At 33.4% G+C, this 20111-nt stretch overlaps 1 protein-coding gene across 3 annotated transcripts in view; it reads right to left on the minus strand.

Annotated features, from left to right (window-relative positions):
• DENND4C (DENN domain containing 4C) overlaps positions 1 to 20111 on the minus strand; it is a 95576-nt gene that overhangs the window by 26201 nt on the left and 49264 nt on the right. For 2 of the 3 annotated variants that reach the window (XM_074361521.1, XM_074361520.1), the window contains exons 11-20: positions 14156 to 14256; positions 13613 to 13831; positions 11030 to 11175; positions 9916 to 9951; positions 9698 to 9828; positions 8210 to 8342; positions 5840 to 6046; positions 1406 to 1534; positions 1083 to 1227; positions 656 to 802 (exon numbers count right to left, since the gene is read on the minus strand). In XM_074361521.1, the coding sequence (XP_074217622.1) occupies positions 656 to 802; positions 1083 to 1227; positions 1406 to 1534; positions 5840 to 6046; positions 8210 to 8342; positions 9698 to 9828; positions 9916 to 9951; positions 11030 to 11175; positions 13613 to 13831; positions 14156 to 14256 (1394 nt within the window). The remainder of the gene's footprint in view (positions 1 to 655; positions 803 to 1082; positions 1228 to 1405; positions 1535 to 5839; positions 6047 to 8209; positions 8343 to 9697; positions 9829 to 9915; positions 9952 to 11029; positions 11176 to 13612; positions 13832 to 14155; positions 14257 to 20111) is intronic. The other variant, XM_074361522.1, reaches the window with a different exon arrangement.

Raw genomic sequence — 20111 nt, forward strand, 5'->3', positions numbered from 1 at the left:
TAGAATTCTTTTTAAAGAAAAGCTTGAGATACTAACAGTAACAACAACAACAAAAAAAGAAAAACACAAGAAGAAGGATGTGCAACACACACATATCTGCTCAATGTGCTATGTTAAATATGCTTATTTCTAACTCCAAAGGGCAGAGGTTAGGCCCAAGCTTTGAATGTAAAAGTAGCTTCAGCAGTTTCTCAGATTTTAGAAAGTGTCATTTAAACTAATGACTATGCAAAGAATACTTTTTTCTCATGGTGTGTGACTTATTTTCTTCCCTCTTTAATATTCATAATCTCACATCTGTAATAAATATTTTTCACTTAATGAAATAAAGATTTGCAATTGTGTCACTAAAAGTCAAGTTCCTCAGCTCACAGTTCCCAACAACTGTATCATATACGTTCACACATTAATGATCAACAACAACAAAGAAGCACCGCTCGAGAGCCTTCTGCACAGCACTCTGCAGTTAATTTACACCACAGGAAATAATGACAAGTAATCTGCAATCGGGGGTACTTTCTTCCCTTATTTATATACGGTATTTTTAAGGTACTCATATTGCACCAACTTGAGAGAGGAGGGTAAAATCTGTTTTAAAAAAATGAGACTTAACATGAGAGTAAGCGAAGGGTTAGTAAAATCCAGATTTTAGTACCTGTGCTAGAGTGATTATCAATGGAATCAAGCCTGATTAAGTCTCTGACGAAGACTGTGTGCTCCCCACTGTTAGCATCATTAGAACTATCCACGCTACCGTGGCTCACCGTGTCCCCATCACTTCCACCCGCGGCATTCTGAGGAGCTAAAGATAAGCACAACAGCAGTTCAAATACTCATGCGCTGGTAATCTCTGAAACTAAACATAAGCGACTCACAGTTCAGTTAAAGTTGCAGAACACTTTCTAAATTTCTGAGAGAAAAAATAACTTTGGACTAAGGCAACCTTTACCTACTCTGTAGATAGTGTATGAAAACACCAACCAGAATTTCATTTAATTTTTCTGCCTCATATAATTAAAAATTCATATGCCTATAGAGCTTATGGTTCAGCAAGAAAGTATCTTTCCAATCACATGTATTACCTGATATTGAGGAGACCTGTGACTTTTGCACGGTATTTTTAAGCGGCTGCCTAAACTGTGCCAAGCCACGTACCACATTCCGTACCTTCGCCCATAAGAAGATACCACTGCGGGTACTGCTAGGCCACGGGCTCTCCAAAACTACCTAAAGGTAAAATAAAGGTAAAAATAATGATTATTAGGAATATTTGAATCTTTTAAAAAAAATACATAAATATATATATATAATTATACCCCTGAAAGAAGCTTCTTGCATAATAAAGGTACAAAAAATGATTAATCTTAATAAGCAGCATATAATGCCTAATGTCAGTCCTACTTACCTTATTATAATAGCCATAAGTAATAGCATTGGGCTTTATCTTAGCAGTTTTCATTTCAAATAAAACTCTCACTGCTAAAACAGGGTGACCCCAAAGTCCACAGAGCTGCATTACTACTCGATAGCACACCTAACAAAAAATAACATCAAAGCATTAGTAGTCAGCATATTAATCTTTGACTTGTAGAGTTTTTTTTTAATGACTTACTCAATTCTTCTCAAAGTTATTAAGCACCATTTTCTCCTTTGTTCTGGTTTAAGGGTCTCAGTAAACTATTTTTAAAACAGGAAGTATCAGATTAACTATTCCACATAAAACCTTTGTGCACATGTGACATTTGTTTCAGTAACTAAGTTTTACACAAAGACAGTGACTATTATTCTCCATAATCTGAGAAGGAATTCATTTTTAAAATCAAGCATGATTAAAATAGCTCTTTCCCAAATAGTGTTTTATATTTTATGTCAAAGGAATTAAAGACAGCAGGATGCCTACGTAACAGCAACAAAAAATTCTGTAAACCCATGTCTTAAAAAAGTATGAAAAGGAAGTTAAAAACACTGGAATATTATTAGCAAAGGTTCTTCCAAGACCATGTGTTTACTAAAGAGGGCTAGATTTGATCATAAGAGCAAAGTCCTAAAAGTTAGAATCACTCAACTGGGAACTCCTAAAAGTTAGAATCTCACACTTGGAAGACAATGGTAAAAACTATGAAGAAAGAAACAGGAATCTCAAGGATCCCTGGCAAAGAGGTGAGCCAGTTTACAGTATAGCTCAATTTGAGAATAAGAAAATACACATAGAGACACTCTTCTTGGGACTTGTACACTGTGCTCTATTTATGACAGAGTTGTTTTAACAATTGTGAGTACCAACCATAAAGCCAAGCTGCCCTCTCTACTAAAGGGGACGGTAAAAAGATTTGAGAAAGGATATTTTATTCCAGAGATGAAACAGGAAAAGAGATGTGAAGAGGCAGAGGAGCATAAAGAAGAGTACTGTGAAGTTAGAAAAGGAGAGTATAATTTAGGAGCAGGAGGAGGTCAGAAACTATTCAGAGCAACTCTACAAACTACCAGGTTAAAGAAATGTTAGGAAACTATATTAACGAGGAACAAATAGGGGAACTAGGTAAGATGTATGACGGAATTGAGAAGAATACAGCACAATAGTTCTTCAAATACCTGAAGAGTTGTCACTTACAAGAAGCAGTAAATAGTCTGTGCAATTCCAAAATAGCCATAAGGAGGTGGAACTGGACTCGGCATAAAACACACACTTTCTAACAATGAGAGCCAACTCACATATAGGCAAGATCCTATATGTTACATCTCAGGTTTAGGTTGAGTCCTAAAATATCCTGGAGTCCTATCCAACTTTAAGATTCCATGAGCTACGAAGAAGTAAATCACTTTCTATGTCAAACTGGGATTAATCTGAAATTTTCCAAAACCATTCTAGACAATTAATTTATTCTGACATCTACAAAGTATTTGCCCAGTCTTCCAGGCTTACCTGTATAAGAGCCAGGCACCAAATTAAAGAAATAATAATCATGATATAATTTTTCAGTTGCAGTGATTTGTTACCTACAAAATGATACCTTTTGGATATCTATGGTAGATAAAAGATGGCCACAAACTCTTTGTTACCCCTCCTGTTGAGAGGTTTATATCCTTCCCCCTTGAATTGAGGGGGAAGAACCTCTGAGATCGCATGACCAACAGAATTTGCCTGAAGTGACGCTGTACCAATTTCCTGGCTTAAGCCTTAAAAAACATCAGTTTCCACTTCCTCTCTCATGAAACAAATGCTCTTGGAGTGCTACGCTATCATGGGAAAAGCCTAACTACCACAAGGAGAGGTCCTGAGACTACACAGAGAAGAGGGGTCCACCTGAGCCCAGTCTTCCAGACAACCTATCTAAGGTACCTGGCTGGCATTTGAGTTAAGCTGTCTTGGACCTTCCAGACCAGACCAGCCAGCAACTGATTATAACCAGGTGAAGCAACTAAATGCAATGTGGAGCAGAAATATTACCCAGAATCCTTCCTGGATTTTCAGCAAATTAAATAATAAGATTTAATAAAATGGTTATTTTAAGTCACTAACTTAACTGGTGGTTTGTTACTCAGCAATGTACAACAATATCTATACAAACAGACTGATGAGACAACATAAGAATAAGCTTGACACACCTATTTTATTTCAATTAAAATGCACTAAATACTATTAAAAGCAAAATGCATTATGCATTTTAAATTTAATTTAGCCTATGTGGCATATGCTATTTCTGGGTCTTCTACAAGTTTTATTTTAAAATCTAGGTTACTACAAGTTTTACAAACATAACATACAACACAAAACTGTCAAATTAAAACATTAAGTATATGAATTAGACAATGAGTTCTAATGGAATATGAACCTAAAAATCAAAATGACTTAACTTGCTGGGTAGCCTTGTGTGTGTGTCATTTAATCTAAGTTTCAAATTTCTTTCTTTGTAAAATGTAGCTAATATATAAAATTGCCTCACAGAGTTGCTGGGAATACCAAAGGAAATAATGTACATAAAAATACTGTCAAAACTTTAACGTGCTATTCTATGTGTAACCAATAAACAAGTAGTAACCAATAAGTAAGTAAAATGCATCCAATATGCCAAGCAAATATGCATCCTTAAGTTTTAAAATAAACAAACACTTCTTCTTCCAGTTGTAGAGATGTAATTACTTCAGGTGACTACAAATCTGTCAATATAACTTCTTAGAAGTGGGAATACAACAAACTAACCTCTAAGCCTTAAACCTCCTATTAGAGTATTTATTGGGGAGATGGTCTAAAAGTTTTCTAGCTTACTAGTTATAATTGCTCATTTTAGAAAACAAGAGAATGTAATTACTCGTTAAAAAAAAAAAAAAGACTACCACAGAACCTAAATATCTTTAGAGGAAATTACTTATAAACGTACCAAAGAACATGTAAGTATTGTGCTTTGAGTTTAGAGTGTGATAACATAGTAAACACTCACTCTCTCACAGAGCATACTTTAAAGCACTTCAAAAATGTTCCATGCTTTCACAAAGTTAAAACACATCTTAAAATATATCTTAGGTATAAAAACTAAGTCTACCAGAACAATTTTTTAAAAACACTAAAAAGTACAAGGTACAAAATACTAATTCTGACCAAGCACTTTTAATTTCCAAATAGTTTTATAAACATTAGATGAGAGAAAATGTAATCAAATGTGAGAACGGATATTTTAGTACTTGTTTTATAACTTTTATCTATTTGAAAAGTTTTTTTTAATAACATATGGATAGTACTTAGAGAAAACAGAACTTTAGTGTACCCACAAGCATTATCAAATCTCAATAATGTACATGCTGTATCAGTTTCAAATCTTTTTTATTTTAAAAAAGAAAAAAATTACAATTACTGCTGAAGCCTATAATGCACCCCTCTTCAACCCCACTTCTCTCCTAACCCTGTGTACTCTCCTTCTTCCCTAACATCCATTACTCTGAATTTTTATTCCAACTACATTGTAAATTCTAATCTGGTTCTAAGTATCATTTTTAGTTACTTTAACACCAAAAATAATTTTTAACGGGAAAAACAGCAAAAGAGAATGGCTAAATAAGTACCTCAATTTCTTCAACCGTTAACTGGGTAATCTCACTGTCTCTTAGGACGGATCTAAGGCTTAAGAGACTCAGCCCATGGTTCACCAAGTGCTTACTATCAGCCAGGTACTTGTCTAGGCACATTATGTACATTAACTGACTTAACCCTCAAATTAACCAATTGAGGAAGGAAACTAAATATCACTACCTATATCAGTGGGGCAATTTTATCCTCCAAGGGACACCTGGTAATGTCTGCAGACATTTTTGATTGCATGGAGCTACTGGCATCTAGTGGGTAGAGGCCAGGGACGCTGCTACACCTCCCACCCTGTACAGGACAGGCCCCCACAATATAGTACATGGGTCAAAATATCAACAGAGCCGAGGTTGAGAAACTCAGACTCACATTCTCAGATACATAATGTGAAACACATAAAGGTTATGCAAATCACTCTAGGACACAGGTCCCAAGTGGAGAGGCACTTACTAAAATAGCCTATTTGCTTCCTAATAAAATTACCTGAAAAATAAAATAAAGTCAATTTTGTTTCTATTTATCAAGGGCAAACAATATGGTCTAAGAAAGGAAGTCTCTGCTTCACTTCAAAGCCATTAATTTTTAAATAAATGTATTTTAAAATAAACAATAAGTATTAGCTCTATGAAACAGGATAATAGTTTTACCTTTCCTACTTAATGAAAATATTTGAGGATACTGGAAAGCAACTGAGACCTAAATTTTATTAAAAATACAAATAAAATTTATCTTAGAAACAGTAACTCAATTTGTTATACTTGCCTCATCTAGTGGATCCACATCTGTTTTCCTCATCTTAATAAGCACATCATATGCCTGCTGAAGTGCTCGGACCTTAGGATGAGAAACTCTAACATAGGCGGGGAGACAAATGAACCATAAACTATAACAGTGACTGAAGAGACACTTGGCCCACTGGGGTGGATTTGTATAACATCTCTTCGCCAATTTATGGGCTGATTTTATCTCCTAGAAAGAGAATAAATACAACATCATGACATTTACTAAAATTCATTAAGATGACAGGAAAAGTGAGAAGTAAAAAGGGAGGTAAGAAATTAACGTAAAATTTGACTCTAAGATCAAGCATTTTGGTTTTGCTTTTGTGAACGGCTTCCTGCTTAGTGCAACATGATTCCTTCTATAGAAGCACATTATACTGTACTGTAACTAGCTGCTGGCAAGTACGTGTGTCCTTAACAGACTAGAAATTCCTTGAGAGAGATCATTCATACTACCACAATATAATGGTTAATTACTTGCCCTTCACATAGAAGGCACTCACACGTGTGATGAAAGAGACTTAACCATGGATTGCTTATGAGTTCTACAATATCAATCCTGAAAAGTCAGTGTCTTCTCACTCTTCTCCCTGCTAAAAAGTTTAAGATGCCCTAGGCTACTTCCCACCAAGATTTCCACCCTATCTTCTGTGCTAATTCCGTCACTGATTCCTTCTTTGCAGGCAAAGTCGTCTGAGAAAGATCATAGATCTTCCCACCTAATAATTCATTTGATAGTCATGTTTTCCACTTTTGATTTTCATTCTAGTTTAGGTGTAAAAGAGAACAGGTATCAAAATCACCTGCTGAGTTTTATCAAACACTACACACTCCCAGAAACTACAGAGCCCTCCAGACACATCAGACTGCCACCGTATACCTCGCACTAAAGATCCCTCTGCTGAGATGTGTTCTAAATAAACATATTCTTATGAGGTCTATTTCCAAGACTTGCTTGGAAAAAAAATTCTGGTGAAAATGAGATTTAAAGACTTAGTGGCAGAATTTTCCTATTGAAAAAACTTGCTTTTATTAAGCTGGTAACAGTAAAAAAACCAACCAACCAACCAACCAACCAAACAAACAAACAAAAAACCTTTTTAGATGGCATTGAGAGAACTGTGCTGTATGAAGTTAAGGATCATGCCAGGATTTGGGGGACTGTATGTGAATTGGTACAACCTGAACTAAGAATTTCATTATAGCATAGGCTTTTGTAGACCCCCTCAAATATCAGTATGTGTATAAAGGATGTTTAATTTTAACTCACACTTAACCATAGTTTAACTCTTTATACCTAAATCAGATACAGTATAAAAGCAAGATGTCTAGGTTGTCCTAAGTTAACTCCCTTTGAAATGTAATATTTAGTATAAAATATATTTATATTAACCATGAAGGAAATGCAAATCAAAACCACAATGAGATACCATTTCATAGACACTAGGATGGCCATAATCAGAAAGACAGAAGATAATAAGAATTAACAAGGATGTGGTGAAACTGAGCCCTTAAACATGCTGGTGGGCATTTTTAATGGTATACCCACTTTGGAAAACAGTCTGACAAATCCTCAGAAAGTTAAACCCAGAGTTACCACATGACACAGCAATTCTACTTCTAGGAATATACTTAAAGAAATGGAAACATATATCCACACAAACACTTACACACAAATTTTACAGCAGCACTATGCCTAACAGCCAAAAAGTAGGAACACAGACATGAATGGATAAAGAAAATATTCCATACAATGGAATATTATTCAGCAATAAAAATACAATACTGATACATGCTGCAACATAGATGAACCTTAAAAACATAATGCAAAGTCAAAGAAACCAGTCACAAAAAAGTCACATATTATACAATTCCATTTTTATGAAATACCCAGAAAAGGCAAAACTATAGAGACAGAAAACAGATTAGTGGCTGCCTGGGACTGTGGGGATGGAGGAATGGAGGGTTCACAGTTTAGGGGTGTAGGCTTTCTTTTTAGGTTGATAAAAATGTTCCATAATTGATTGTAGTGGTGGTTGCACAACCCTGTGAAAATACTAAAAGCCCATGAATACACTTTAAAAGAATTAATTGTATGGTATATGAATTATATATCAATAAAGTTGTTTTTCTTTAAGTATATTTACTTCCCAAGGATTCTCTTAGAGCATAAACATAAACATTAGCCTCAGTATTATAAGCAGGGTTGCAAGAAATCTATTTTACTTCATTAATAACCATAGTGGTTCTTCAAATGGTTGCTGTGAAATAATTCTAAACTATGAGCTGCATATCACATATACATATTTTGCATTTTAAATTAACATGTATTAGATAAAGAATATCTGACCTGTTTAGTTCTCTTAGCCATGAGAGCTGGACTGTTTGTAATGCTACTCCCAGTAGGGTGTCTACTAAAACAAAGTTTCAACTCCTGCGGTCTGTCAAAAAGCTTAAGATCCAGTCTTGGAAAGTATTTGTAACTAAAATAAAAAGCAAAAATAGAGCTGCTGATTTAAAATACATTAACTATTTATACTATGCCAGAATTTAGGTGAATATTTCTAAACTTCAAATAATACCCAATAATATTCTCCAAAATCCTTATATAAAATTTTTTTTCTCAAAAGTATAAGATGATGTAATTATAAGATACACAGACTATCTACATGGAAACTTGGGCTTCTCCCCATCCTATATGTTATTTTCAACCAACCCCTGGAACATTAAAAAACCCTAATATCTTACTTGACAGAGGAATTAAGACTTTCAACAGAACTTATTTGTTCAATGATAATTTATATTAAAAAATAACATTTGGTATACTTTTGTTTTTCTTTATAAAAGCACCTTGCATTTCATTTTAAAAGGAAAAAAAAACTATAATATTTTTACATTAGGGACATGCCATAACTTAACAATTCTTTACTGTTGGACATTTGTAGACTACTTCTCAATTTTTGCAATTAAGTATCTTTGTACATACATCTTTGTGAATACTTTTCTTAAATTTCTTAGGATAATGCCCAACAACAGAGTTTTCTATGGTCAGAGTTTATCAAGAGAATAAAAATTATTATAATCACTATCAAATTACTTCCAGAAAGGTTATACTTACCTACACTGTAAAATACACTCTAATTAGTAGGATAGCCTACTCTTAATCTGATAAATTAAAAATGCTTCTACTCATCATTTTGGTTTGCATTTCTCTGAATCCTAGAAAAACTTAACATTTTCATATTATTCATTATCGGTATTTCTTCTCAGAAATTGCCTACTCACTTCCTTTGGCCAATTTTCTGCTGGAATATATTACCTTTCCTTATTTGATTTACCTTGTTTGCCCATACCTGGATTCCAATGTATAGTAAGTAAGCAAAAGTAAAAAAGAGTTCTATAATTAACATGCAATCAAAACAATATTTAATTAAACCATTCAATCCCAGGTATATATTTTTCATTCTTATGAAGCCCTGGTGATATATATCAATTCTATATTTTTGAAAAAAACTTATTTTATATTCCCTTTGCTCCAGAAATTCTTTTAGGAATACAGCCTAAGAAAATAACTGTATATATACATAAAGATATCGGTAGCAAAGAACTACAAACAAATCCACAGGAGACTAGTTAAACAAATCACAATAAATGCATGCAATGTGGTTATTCTTAAATTACAATACCTGGTATATCTCCATAAAATATTCATCTCCGTCAGTTCACTGAATAAATTCTGAAAATGACCTTCACAAATGATTCATATACATATCTACTAATAATCACAAAAGATAAATAAAAGCTGTGCCCAAACAGCTCTTTAAAAAACTCCTGCTACCTGTACTTTGGTGGCAGATCCGTTTCGTCATCAGGAGGTGGCTCTGGTGGCATTATGAATACAGTGTGCTCACTTTTTTGTGAATCATCTAGCTCTATCAACTTGGTATCTTCTGCTGAGTCAAAATCAACCTAAAAATAATTATTTTCTCCAATTAATTTGCAAATAAGCAAGGTCTCATCCTCAAATATCAAAATTTTAATTTAAGAAAAAAATACCTTATCTGTTTTCTCTGTGCCTTTATCAGGAAACAACTAGAAGAAAACAAAAGAATTCTTAGTGAAAAATGTCTACTTTTAAATTAACAGAGATAATCTTAAACTTATTTAAAAACTATCCTTTTTTTAATACTAGGCAGATAGGAAACACTTCATAATATATTTGGGGGGACCTTATACTACTAGGCTAAAGTATATTTCTCTTACGGCTATCAGAGTAGAAAACAATTTACTTTGGTTAATTTGTTCATAAATCCTCCATAAGCAAAAGATGGGCGATCACAAAAGTAATCTGGTTTCTCAAATCAAAAATTTCATTATTACTAAACCTCTGCATTAGTGGTTGATATTATCTAAGCTTTTCTTTAACTGGATGATACTGAACTATTAATTTTATAAGTAAACAGATATGTTGAATAGTTTTAATCATATCCCTGGAGTTTTAGATCACACTGACAGAATGGGAGAAAATTATTCAAGTCTTCCAAGATAAAAAATCATTAGGGGCCCATAAAAATCATAATGTCATAATATTCTATCTTTTTTGGATACTATCTCAAATTTTATATAATATATGGTTTGCATAAACAATCAACCCCAAGATCCATTTAGGAAAAATAAGAGCTCTATTAAAAATGAGGAAAAAATACATGAGTCATCACTGTCAAGAATCAACTTAAAGTTCCTTAGGATGCGTGAGTAAAGCTTTAAAATTTAACATATTTCCAAATATCCTCCATTAAGACAGAAGAAACATATTAGCAAAAGTATTTGGAAAGACATTAAAACAAAAGAACACAGGACATTCATTACTTACAAAATTAAACTTTTTAAATGAACTACTAAATCTTATCTTATAAAAAAAAAGAAAGAAATTTAGGAGGTTCAATGAAACGTTCTTAATACCTAACACAAAACCAAAGTGAGCATCAAAGAGGAAAAATTAGCTATATGTATGGTAGCACAAGATACCATAAAATAAAATAATTCTTACATTAAGTCCAGTATCGGATACCTCCTTCAGATCGTTTGGGCTAATAATAATGATGATGATGATCATAAAGGTAAACCATTAAAAGTTTTTATAATATTGATATACAGGACAAACTTTTACCTTTTCTATGCAGTCGTCAAAAAAAGCCAATCCAGTATCTTTATCACTTACAAAACTACATTCTTCAATGAAACGAATAAAAATCTGAGTTTTGGATAAAAGGGTGTAGAATTTTGTATAGGCACGATCTCGACTTTTTAAAAATCCTGAAGAAAAAAAAATTACAATAAAATTCAAATTTTAAAGTTGAACTAGATGTTATATTAAACATTATTTTAAGCTTGTATTTATCTAGTTTTCTCTTTATATGTATATCCACATTTATAGAAGCTTTTAGTAGCCAAAGGCCCTTCTGCTTGATTCAACCACAGAACTTAACCCGTACCATTAACACTGAAATCTGAATGTCCTATAAGGAACCTCTAGTCCTATAGCTCAAGTACAAATTTCTGATACTCTGCATATTCTCAAGCAGAAAGGATCAAGTCCTTCTGCAATATCACCAATTATTCCTGTATTATCTTGGAAAATTTTCTGCTCATTGAAGTTCAGCAGGCTATTCTACCCATTCTCCTACTAACTCCTGACTTCAGGGACATTCTCTCCCTCATTCACTGATGACTAGGGCACCTAATTCAAAGTCTCCCCCTCTTCAACTCTGACCACCATCATTCTTCAACACCCATAAGCACCAACCATCCAACATTTTAATGAGTTTTTAATTCCTTAACTTTCAATGATCTATGGTCTATCCTACCTCAATTACCAACTTCTATGCATAGTCACACACTCACTGGACTTCTCTTGGAAGCACTGAAAACAGCTCTGCCTCCCAAATCTCTAGTTTACATATTACCCAGTGACCATTACCCCTGTCTGTCTGGTATGCCTACTTAAGTTCTTCCTACCAAGTCTTCTTTTAGGAGGAGAACTGGGGGAGGAAGGAGACAGGCTCACTGAAATATATAATCCATTCACCCTTTTACATTCTATGTACAACCTCCCATCTTCACTTCTCTCCCTATCTAATATTGCTTCTATGGCCACGTACATCATTTCAGTTACCTTCTTGTCAACACATTCAATTCTTATGCCCCCAGGATTTCAAAGTGTGACTATACTTGCAGACTGGGTCTTTAAAGGCATACTTAGGTCAAAATGAAGTAATTAAATTAGGATGGGCTCTGACTGGTGTCCTGGTAAGAAGAGAAAATTTAGACACAGATTCGCACCAAAGGATGATCACAAGAAGATACAGGGAGAAGACAGCCATCTACACAGCCAAGGAGAGAGGCCTCAGAGGAAATCAATCCTAGGTACCTAGTCACCTGGATTTCTAGCCTCTAGAACTGTGAGAAAATAAATTTCTGTAGTTTAAGCCGCTCAGTCCATGGCAACTGGTTACGGCAGCCCTGGCAAACTAATACACATGCCTTGTGCTTTTGTTCTTGAGCTTTCTTCCACTTCTTTACTACCACTAACAATAATAGCTGTTATTATGAGTACAGTACAGTACTTTTACTAGTTGCTTCACATACAATTTTCTCATTTAATCTCCACAACTATGCATGAAGTAGGTATCATTTCATTAATGACAAAACAGAACCCCAGAAAGACTTCATAAATATAATAAAGTGTAAATTCTAATTCAGATTTGACTTTTAATGCCTATTGTTTTTAGAAAGTCTTTCTTACTCATCTCCATTTATCTAAATTTTACCCACTCTTCAAAGTCATGCTCCTCTTCCATGAAGTCTTCCAAAATGCTCATTTGGAAAAATATTCTCTTTTTCTGAATCTCATAACCCCTCACTAAATTATTCTGTAAAATCTGTTTTATTGGGTACTTGTTCTATTTTTAAAAACACTATAGATTATTTTCCATTGGGTATCCCATGCATTTAGATTTTATACTTCTTCATATCCATACAAAATAACTAGTTGGACTTGGTAAGTGGTGACTAAGTATTTGAGAGAAAGTTATCCCAAAGCAGAAATGGTAAAGGACAAAAGGATTACTGGGAAAATAGAGATTTTTAAGAAAGTAACTGCTGGGTAAAATTACAGAAATGTAAAATAATTGTCATATGAATACTTATCTATTTGTAAGGTTGCTGCTACGCATATGTTTTAAAAGCAGCTGGATAACAACAAAAATTTTTATAATTCCCTAAAATACACATACTAAAAAGAATGAATACAGTATTTTCCCCTGGAACAAGGCTATATTTTTTGAAACTTTCAAAAAATTTATAGTCTTATTCCAAAAATTATTTGTCAGAGAATACTGTAAAGCCACGAGTGTACAAACTCAAGAATTAGGGGAAACTGAGAAAACACCTAAAAGCAAATTACCAGCTTTGTTCTACTAAGATAACTGACTACATACAGAGTACTATAAATATAAGCAACATCTTTGACATTTCATAATTAAACACCTCCAGTTTGCCATTTCTTGGGAAAAAAAATGGAGTATAAAAATTAATAGAAATTCTATTCACAGAGCTAGATTACAAATACACAGAAGTTCATCACTTTAATATAAATTTCTAAGAACTTATATATTGTATATTTTTTGGCAGCAATGCCAAATAGAAAATATTTTTCATTTCAATGAATAATTATATTTTTAATTCCACTCACCCTGTCGGTCAAACAATGAATCAACAGCTGTGGCTTTATTTGAAGGAGCCTCTGTGATTGGTCTGAGATATGTTCTATATCCTTTTAAAATGGTTGCCATAAAGCGCAAAAATGCTTCTTGAATTTCCATCTCAAGTTGTGTCATCTTCTTTTGCCACGAGAAATCTGCTTCAATTGGGGTCATCTCAATTGCTGAACCTTCTTGAGTTTTCCGGTGGACTGATAAATGAAGAAAGAAGAGAAAATGGCACTAATATATAGTATTATTTATGTAATGATTCAACAATCAAGGAAATTGTCAAAATAAAGCCCATCACTTCCTGAAATTCCTCTCTCCATTAACGTGAAGAGATCACTAGCAGGGGTTAACAAGAAGGCCCACGCTCAAAAAAACCACGAACCACAGTATTACTTTCTTACTACTGGAATTTTGTTTTTTAATGATATTCCCTTTAAGAAGAGCAAAATTGTGTTAAAGTTTAAGAATTTTTTTAATACAGATTCTTTCACTAAAAACATTCCTTCCTTTTTGCTCACATTTACCTGAAGATAGCTGGGGATACAATTTCTTCAAGGTGCTAATCAGATTTTTGCATGGCTTTTTGGGAAGTTGCTTCCAGTTCATATTCTTTTTTTCATCTGATCTATTAAATAAAAACATAATACAGTTTGTTAAAATCTGTTTTTACTTAAGCCAAATGCTAATGTCCAACTAAAAAAGAAAATGGAAAGGTATTTTTTACTGAAGTTGCAATTGATACAGACAGCCTGAATAAGCGGTTTTCAAGGAATTTCTCTTCTCACTTCAGTCAACTTCAGTCAAATGTGATTATCTCATTCTAATCCTCCAACATAGATTTTCAGTGTTAGGGTTATGAACACAACACTTAAGTCTTGTTTCAAAGTTACATCTTAGAATTATATTTTATAAGTGGCAAACTTAATTTACTTGATACTTCAAGCTACTTATCAGAAAGAAATCTCAACAAATATCTGAGTCAGATATAATAGAGCATGTTATCACAATTCAACTGAGTCAGCATTTAAAAAAAATCACTTTGGAAGTTCAAAAGAACGCTTTAAAGTAATACATGAGACAAAGTATTCTGATAGAATTATAAACATGTAAAACTCTACAGAGATGAAAGCTCAATGTACCAGCCATGGGCTGGAGCTAATGCTATACATCAAGAAAGTATCATTTATGAACATCAGTGCTAGTATTTTAAATTATTAGAAAAGTTAATCCATCAGCATATAAAAAAAAAAGAGAGCAAGATGATGTTTATTTTAGGAATGCAAGGTTGTTTACTAGTAACTGATTTTATAATGTAATTTACCACATAAAAATTAAAGGGGAAAAACTTAATGCTCTTCTCAATAGTTATACAAAGTCATTATAAAGTTCAACATCAACTTATAATTTTTAAGCAAACCTCTTAATCTAGAAGTAAAAGGAAATTTCCTTGATTTATTATTAAGCAATCAAAACCCTAAAGCAGGGCTAGCAAATCTTTTCTATAAAAAGTCAAATAGTAAATATTTTATGCTTTGAGGACCTCTGTTACAACTACTCAAATGTGTCACTGTAGCATGAAAGCAGCCTCAGGCCATATGTAAACGAATGATCATGGCTATGTTCCAATAAAATTTCATTTGCAAAAATAGGCCTTGGGTGAAATATCAGTTCTTGCTTTAAAGCAATAAAGATATTTAATGCTGAACTGCTCAAACCATTCCCTTCGAAGTAGGAACAAGACACTGGTTATGGTAACTCCTATTCAACATTACAAAAGGATTCTAGCCAGAGAATTAAGACAAGAAATTTTTAAATATTATAAGGACTGCAGAGGATGTCATTGTTTCTAGCCAGAAAATTGAAGAGACTCTACAAACAAATTAAAATAAATTCAGCTAGGTTGCTGGGCAACAGACCACTACATAAAAGTCAATAGCATTTCTATACCCCAGCAACTAACAAGTAGAAAATGTAATTTAAAATACCATTTACAGTAGCAATAAAAACCATAAGGTACTTAGGAATAAATAAGTTTAACAAAAGACGTGCCTGATCTTTACGGAAAAAAAAAAAAAACTGAAAAGGTTAAAACTTTTTAAAGGCCTATGAAGTAAAATACCACATTTATGGGTAGTGAGACTTTAAGTCAAAATGATATTAGCCTCCAAATTAATGTACTAACTCAGTAGAAGTCTAACCAAAATCACAACATAATTTTACATGGAATTTAACAAGCTAATTAAAATTTATATGGAAAAGACCAAATACAGTCAAAACAATTTTTAAAAACAGGGTGTAAAGGGACCTGCCATCTCACATTACAACTTTAAAAAAAACAATGTTACTGAGACATAATTCACATACCATACAACCCACTCACCTCAAGTGGGCAATCGATGGTTTTTAGTATACTTAGAGTTGTTTAACAACCACAATTGATTTCAGAATATTTTTATCACCTCAAAAGGAAACGCCACATCTCCTCAGTCACTAACCCACAATTCCCCCAACCTCCTATCCCATGGTAACCCCTAATCTACTTTTTGTGTCTTGGGTATTCCACAGAAATGGGATCATGTAAGGTATTTCACCATGATGTTTTGAAGGTTCATCCATGTTGCAGACATCTTAACTTTTTAAGTCATTAAGAGATTGTGATACTGGCAAGAAGCTAAAATAGACCAAATTAACAAAATGGTAAGCCTGGACACATATCCACACAAATATAAAAACTGATCCGTAATGTTACTGACACTGAAGACCAGTGGAGAAGAGATGAACTGACTATTCAATTAACAGTACTATGTGACAACTGTTAATTAACATGAAAAATAAAATTGTATCTCTATGTCTTATCATACACCAACATCAAGTTTAGCTAAATGAAAGACTTAAATGAGAAAGCCAAAACCTTACAACTTTAAGAACATCCAGAGTAATATTTCATGACATCAAGGCAGAAGATTTCATATACAAGAATCAAAATGGCAATCCATAAGTAGAAATTGGTAAATTTGATCAATTAATATAAACTTCTGTTCATCAAAAGACACAATAGAATGAAAATACAAGGCATGGTGTGAGAGAAACTATCTGCAATGTATATAACAGAGCAAGAATTAATTCCAGATTATAAAAAGAACTTCTTCTACAATTAAAAAAAAAGACAAACAACCCAACAGAAAAGTGCACCCAGAAAAGGAGGGAAATTAAAATGGATATATGTAGGTATATGTATGGCTGAACTACTATGCTGTACACCAGAAACTGACACAACATTGTAAACTGACTACACTTGAGAAAAAGAGAAGGAAAGAAAAAAAAAAAAAGAAAGAAGAGAGGGTAAAACCAAAGGGCAAGAAGAAATTAAAATTCTTCATTTGCTACTAATTAGGGAAATACGTATTAAAACCAAACAGAGAGATCCCATTACCATCAAATTAGGAAAAATCTTAAAGTCTGACCATAATAAGTATTGGCAATGATATGGAACCAACAGAAATTTCATCTGCTGCTGAAGAAGGGTCAGCGTAATGTGCAGTAACTATGCCTATCAACCAACATTAGCTCTTCTATATATATGCTTAAGAGGAATTTTTCTCCATGTACTCAATAATGATCAGAACAGCTCTAATCATAATTGTAAAATCTAACTATAATCTAAGTATTCATATCCATGAGCACTGATAAACACTGAAAATGAAGTAGAGCTACATGTGTAAACATGGATGGACCTATCAAGAATGTTGAGTTAAAAAGCAAGCCACAGAAACCTTTACAAATATAAATTTTTAAAGCATGCAAAATAAAATATCATTTATACTAGCATATATAATAAATGTTTCTAAACTACATGGAAATGATGAACACCAAATTCAAGATTAATATGGGTGGTACATTCATGCAAATTATTTACATTATTCTCTGATTCTTGAGTATCTAGAACATTTCATAATTCTTCAAGTACAACTAAGCAAAGAGTTCAATTTTAGAAAACAGTGTTTTGATCAATAGAAATTATACAGAAATTATTTAAAACAGGGCAAAACTAAGCATCTCCATAATATTATTTTATTCAGAACAGTAAATAAAAAGATGTAAACATTTGAGTTCTAACTTCATAATGACTTCCAAAAGAACCACAATGTACACAATCTTGAAATAATTGTTTTTCAAGGACAGATGCTGAAAAAAAAAAGTGTGCTATAAGAAATAATATTTAGTGCTTACAAGTAGTTCATTTTCAGGCTATAAGCAAATCTAAATATGCACAGAGAGATCACTAAAGCTGGCACACTTAGAGGAAGAGGACATGGAGCTCATCTTCCACCATGCACACATGAAAAAATACACCTACATGTGGAATAATTCTCACTGAAAACTAACTGAAAACTGGCAGAAGGACTCCTGTACAACCAAGGCTATAAGAGAGATACACAGGGAAGAGAAGAAAAGTGATTGGGTCAGGACCTGTGCATCTGGGAGGGGACTCAGAGGAAAAGGGAGAATACATGGGTGGATACCCACCCAGAGGAGTGAGCAGTGAGAGCCACAGATAAGGTGCTCCAGGCCCTGGAATCCTACATGGGGGAGACAAGTCCCCTTGGCTGACTGGAGGACCACTGGGAAAAATAGGAGGCAAAAAGAAAAACAAAAAAAGAAAAACAAATTTTTAAAAATGAAAACAGTTTGAGAGATCTCTAGTGTAACATTAAACATAGCAACATTCACATTATAGGGGTCCCAGAAGAAGAGAGATGGGAGATCAAAAACGTATTCGAGGAAATTATGGCTGAAAATCTCCCAAACCTGAGGAAGGAAACAGATATCCAGGTACAGGAAGCACAGAGGGTCACAAACAGGGTAAACCCAAACAGATCCACAACAAGACATATCATAATTAAAATGGCAAAAGATAAAAAGAGAATTTAAAGGCAGCAAGAGAAAAACAAAGAGTTACTCACATACAAGGGAACCTTCATTAGGCTATCAACTGATTTCGCTGCAGAAACTCTGCAGGCCAGAAGGTGTGGCATGATATTCAAAGTGCTGAATGGGAAAAAACCTGCAACGTAGGATATTCTACTCAACAAGATTATCATTTGGAATAGGAGAGATAAAGAACTTCTCAGAGAAGCAAAAACTAAAAGAGTTCACCAACACGAAACCTAACCTAAAAGTAGTGTTAGAGTCTTCTCTAAGTGGGAAAAAAGTAGGAATCTAAAGGAAAGGAAAAAATCTCACTAGGAAAGGCAAATACACAGTAAGGACTGAGGGTCAACCACTTAAATAAGCCAGTATGAAGATGAAAAGATACATATAAACATTTATATATATATATATATAAAGCAACAATAACTACAATAAACAGTTAAGAGATAAACATGGAGATGTAAAATATGACATCAAAAACATAAAATGTGGGGAGGGGAGAAAAAAACAAATTTTTTACAACGTGTTGAACTTAAATGACTACCACTTATGACAAGTAGATATAGTTATAGGTCAACAATATATGAACCCCATGGTAACCACAAAACAAAAACCCCCAAGAGTTATAAAGAAACTAAAAAGAAAGGAACAAAAGCATACTACTAAAGAAAATCATCAAACTACAATATAAGAAACAAAAAGAGTAACAGAGAACTACAGAAACAACCAGAAAACAGGTAATAAAATGGTAGCAAGTGTTTAACTATCAATGATTACTTTAAATGCAATAGACTAAATGCTTCAATCAAAAGACATAATTTGCTGATTGGATATAAAAACAAGACTGTTCTATATGCTGTTTACAAGAGACTCACTTCAAAGTTTAAGACAAAAAAAGACTCAAAATGAGGGGATAGGAAAAGATATTTCATACAACAGAAATGGTAAGAAAGTCGGGGTAACACTCACATCAGACATAATAAACTTTAAAACAAAGGCTATAACAAAAGATGAAGAAGGGCATTATACAATGATAACTGTACACAATACAAAAAGATATTACACTCAACACATATGCACCCAATACACGAGTAGCTAAATACCTAAAGAAAATACAAACAGACACAAAGAGAAAATGACACTAATAAAATAATAGTAGGGTACTTCAACACCCCACTTACATCAATGTACAGTCAATAATGCAACAGTGGTCTAAAATGAAACAAAGACCACCCGGGCTTATTAGATAGCTACAGGACATTACATTCAAAACCAGAAGAATATACATTCTTTTCAAGTGCACATGGAATGGTCTCCAGAACAGATCACTTGCTAGGCCACAAAACAACTCTCAACAAATTTTTTAAAGGATAGAAATTATTTTATCAAGTATTCTTTCTGACCGCAATGGTATGAAACTAGAGATCAACTACAAAAAGTAAAACAGGAAAGGACAAACAGGTGGAAACTAAACAACATTCTACTTAAAACAAAAACAAACAAACAAAAAAACAGGTCAATGAAGAAACCAAGTAGGAAATCAGAAAA

The sequence above is a fragment of the Camelus bactrianus genome, chromosome 4, assembly GCF_048773025.1.
Source record: "Camelus bactrianus isolate YW-2024 breed Bactrian camel chromosome 4, ASM4877302v1, whole genome shotgun sequence".
Lineage (NCBI taxonomy): Eukaryota > Metazoa > Chordata > Mammalia > Artiodactyla > Camelidae > Camelus > Camelus bactrianus.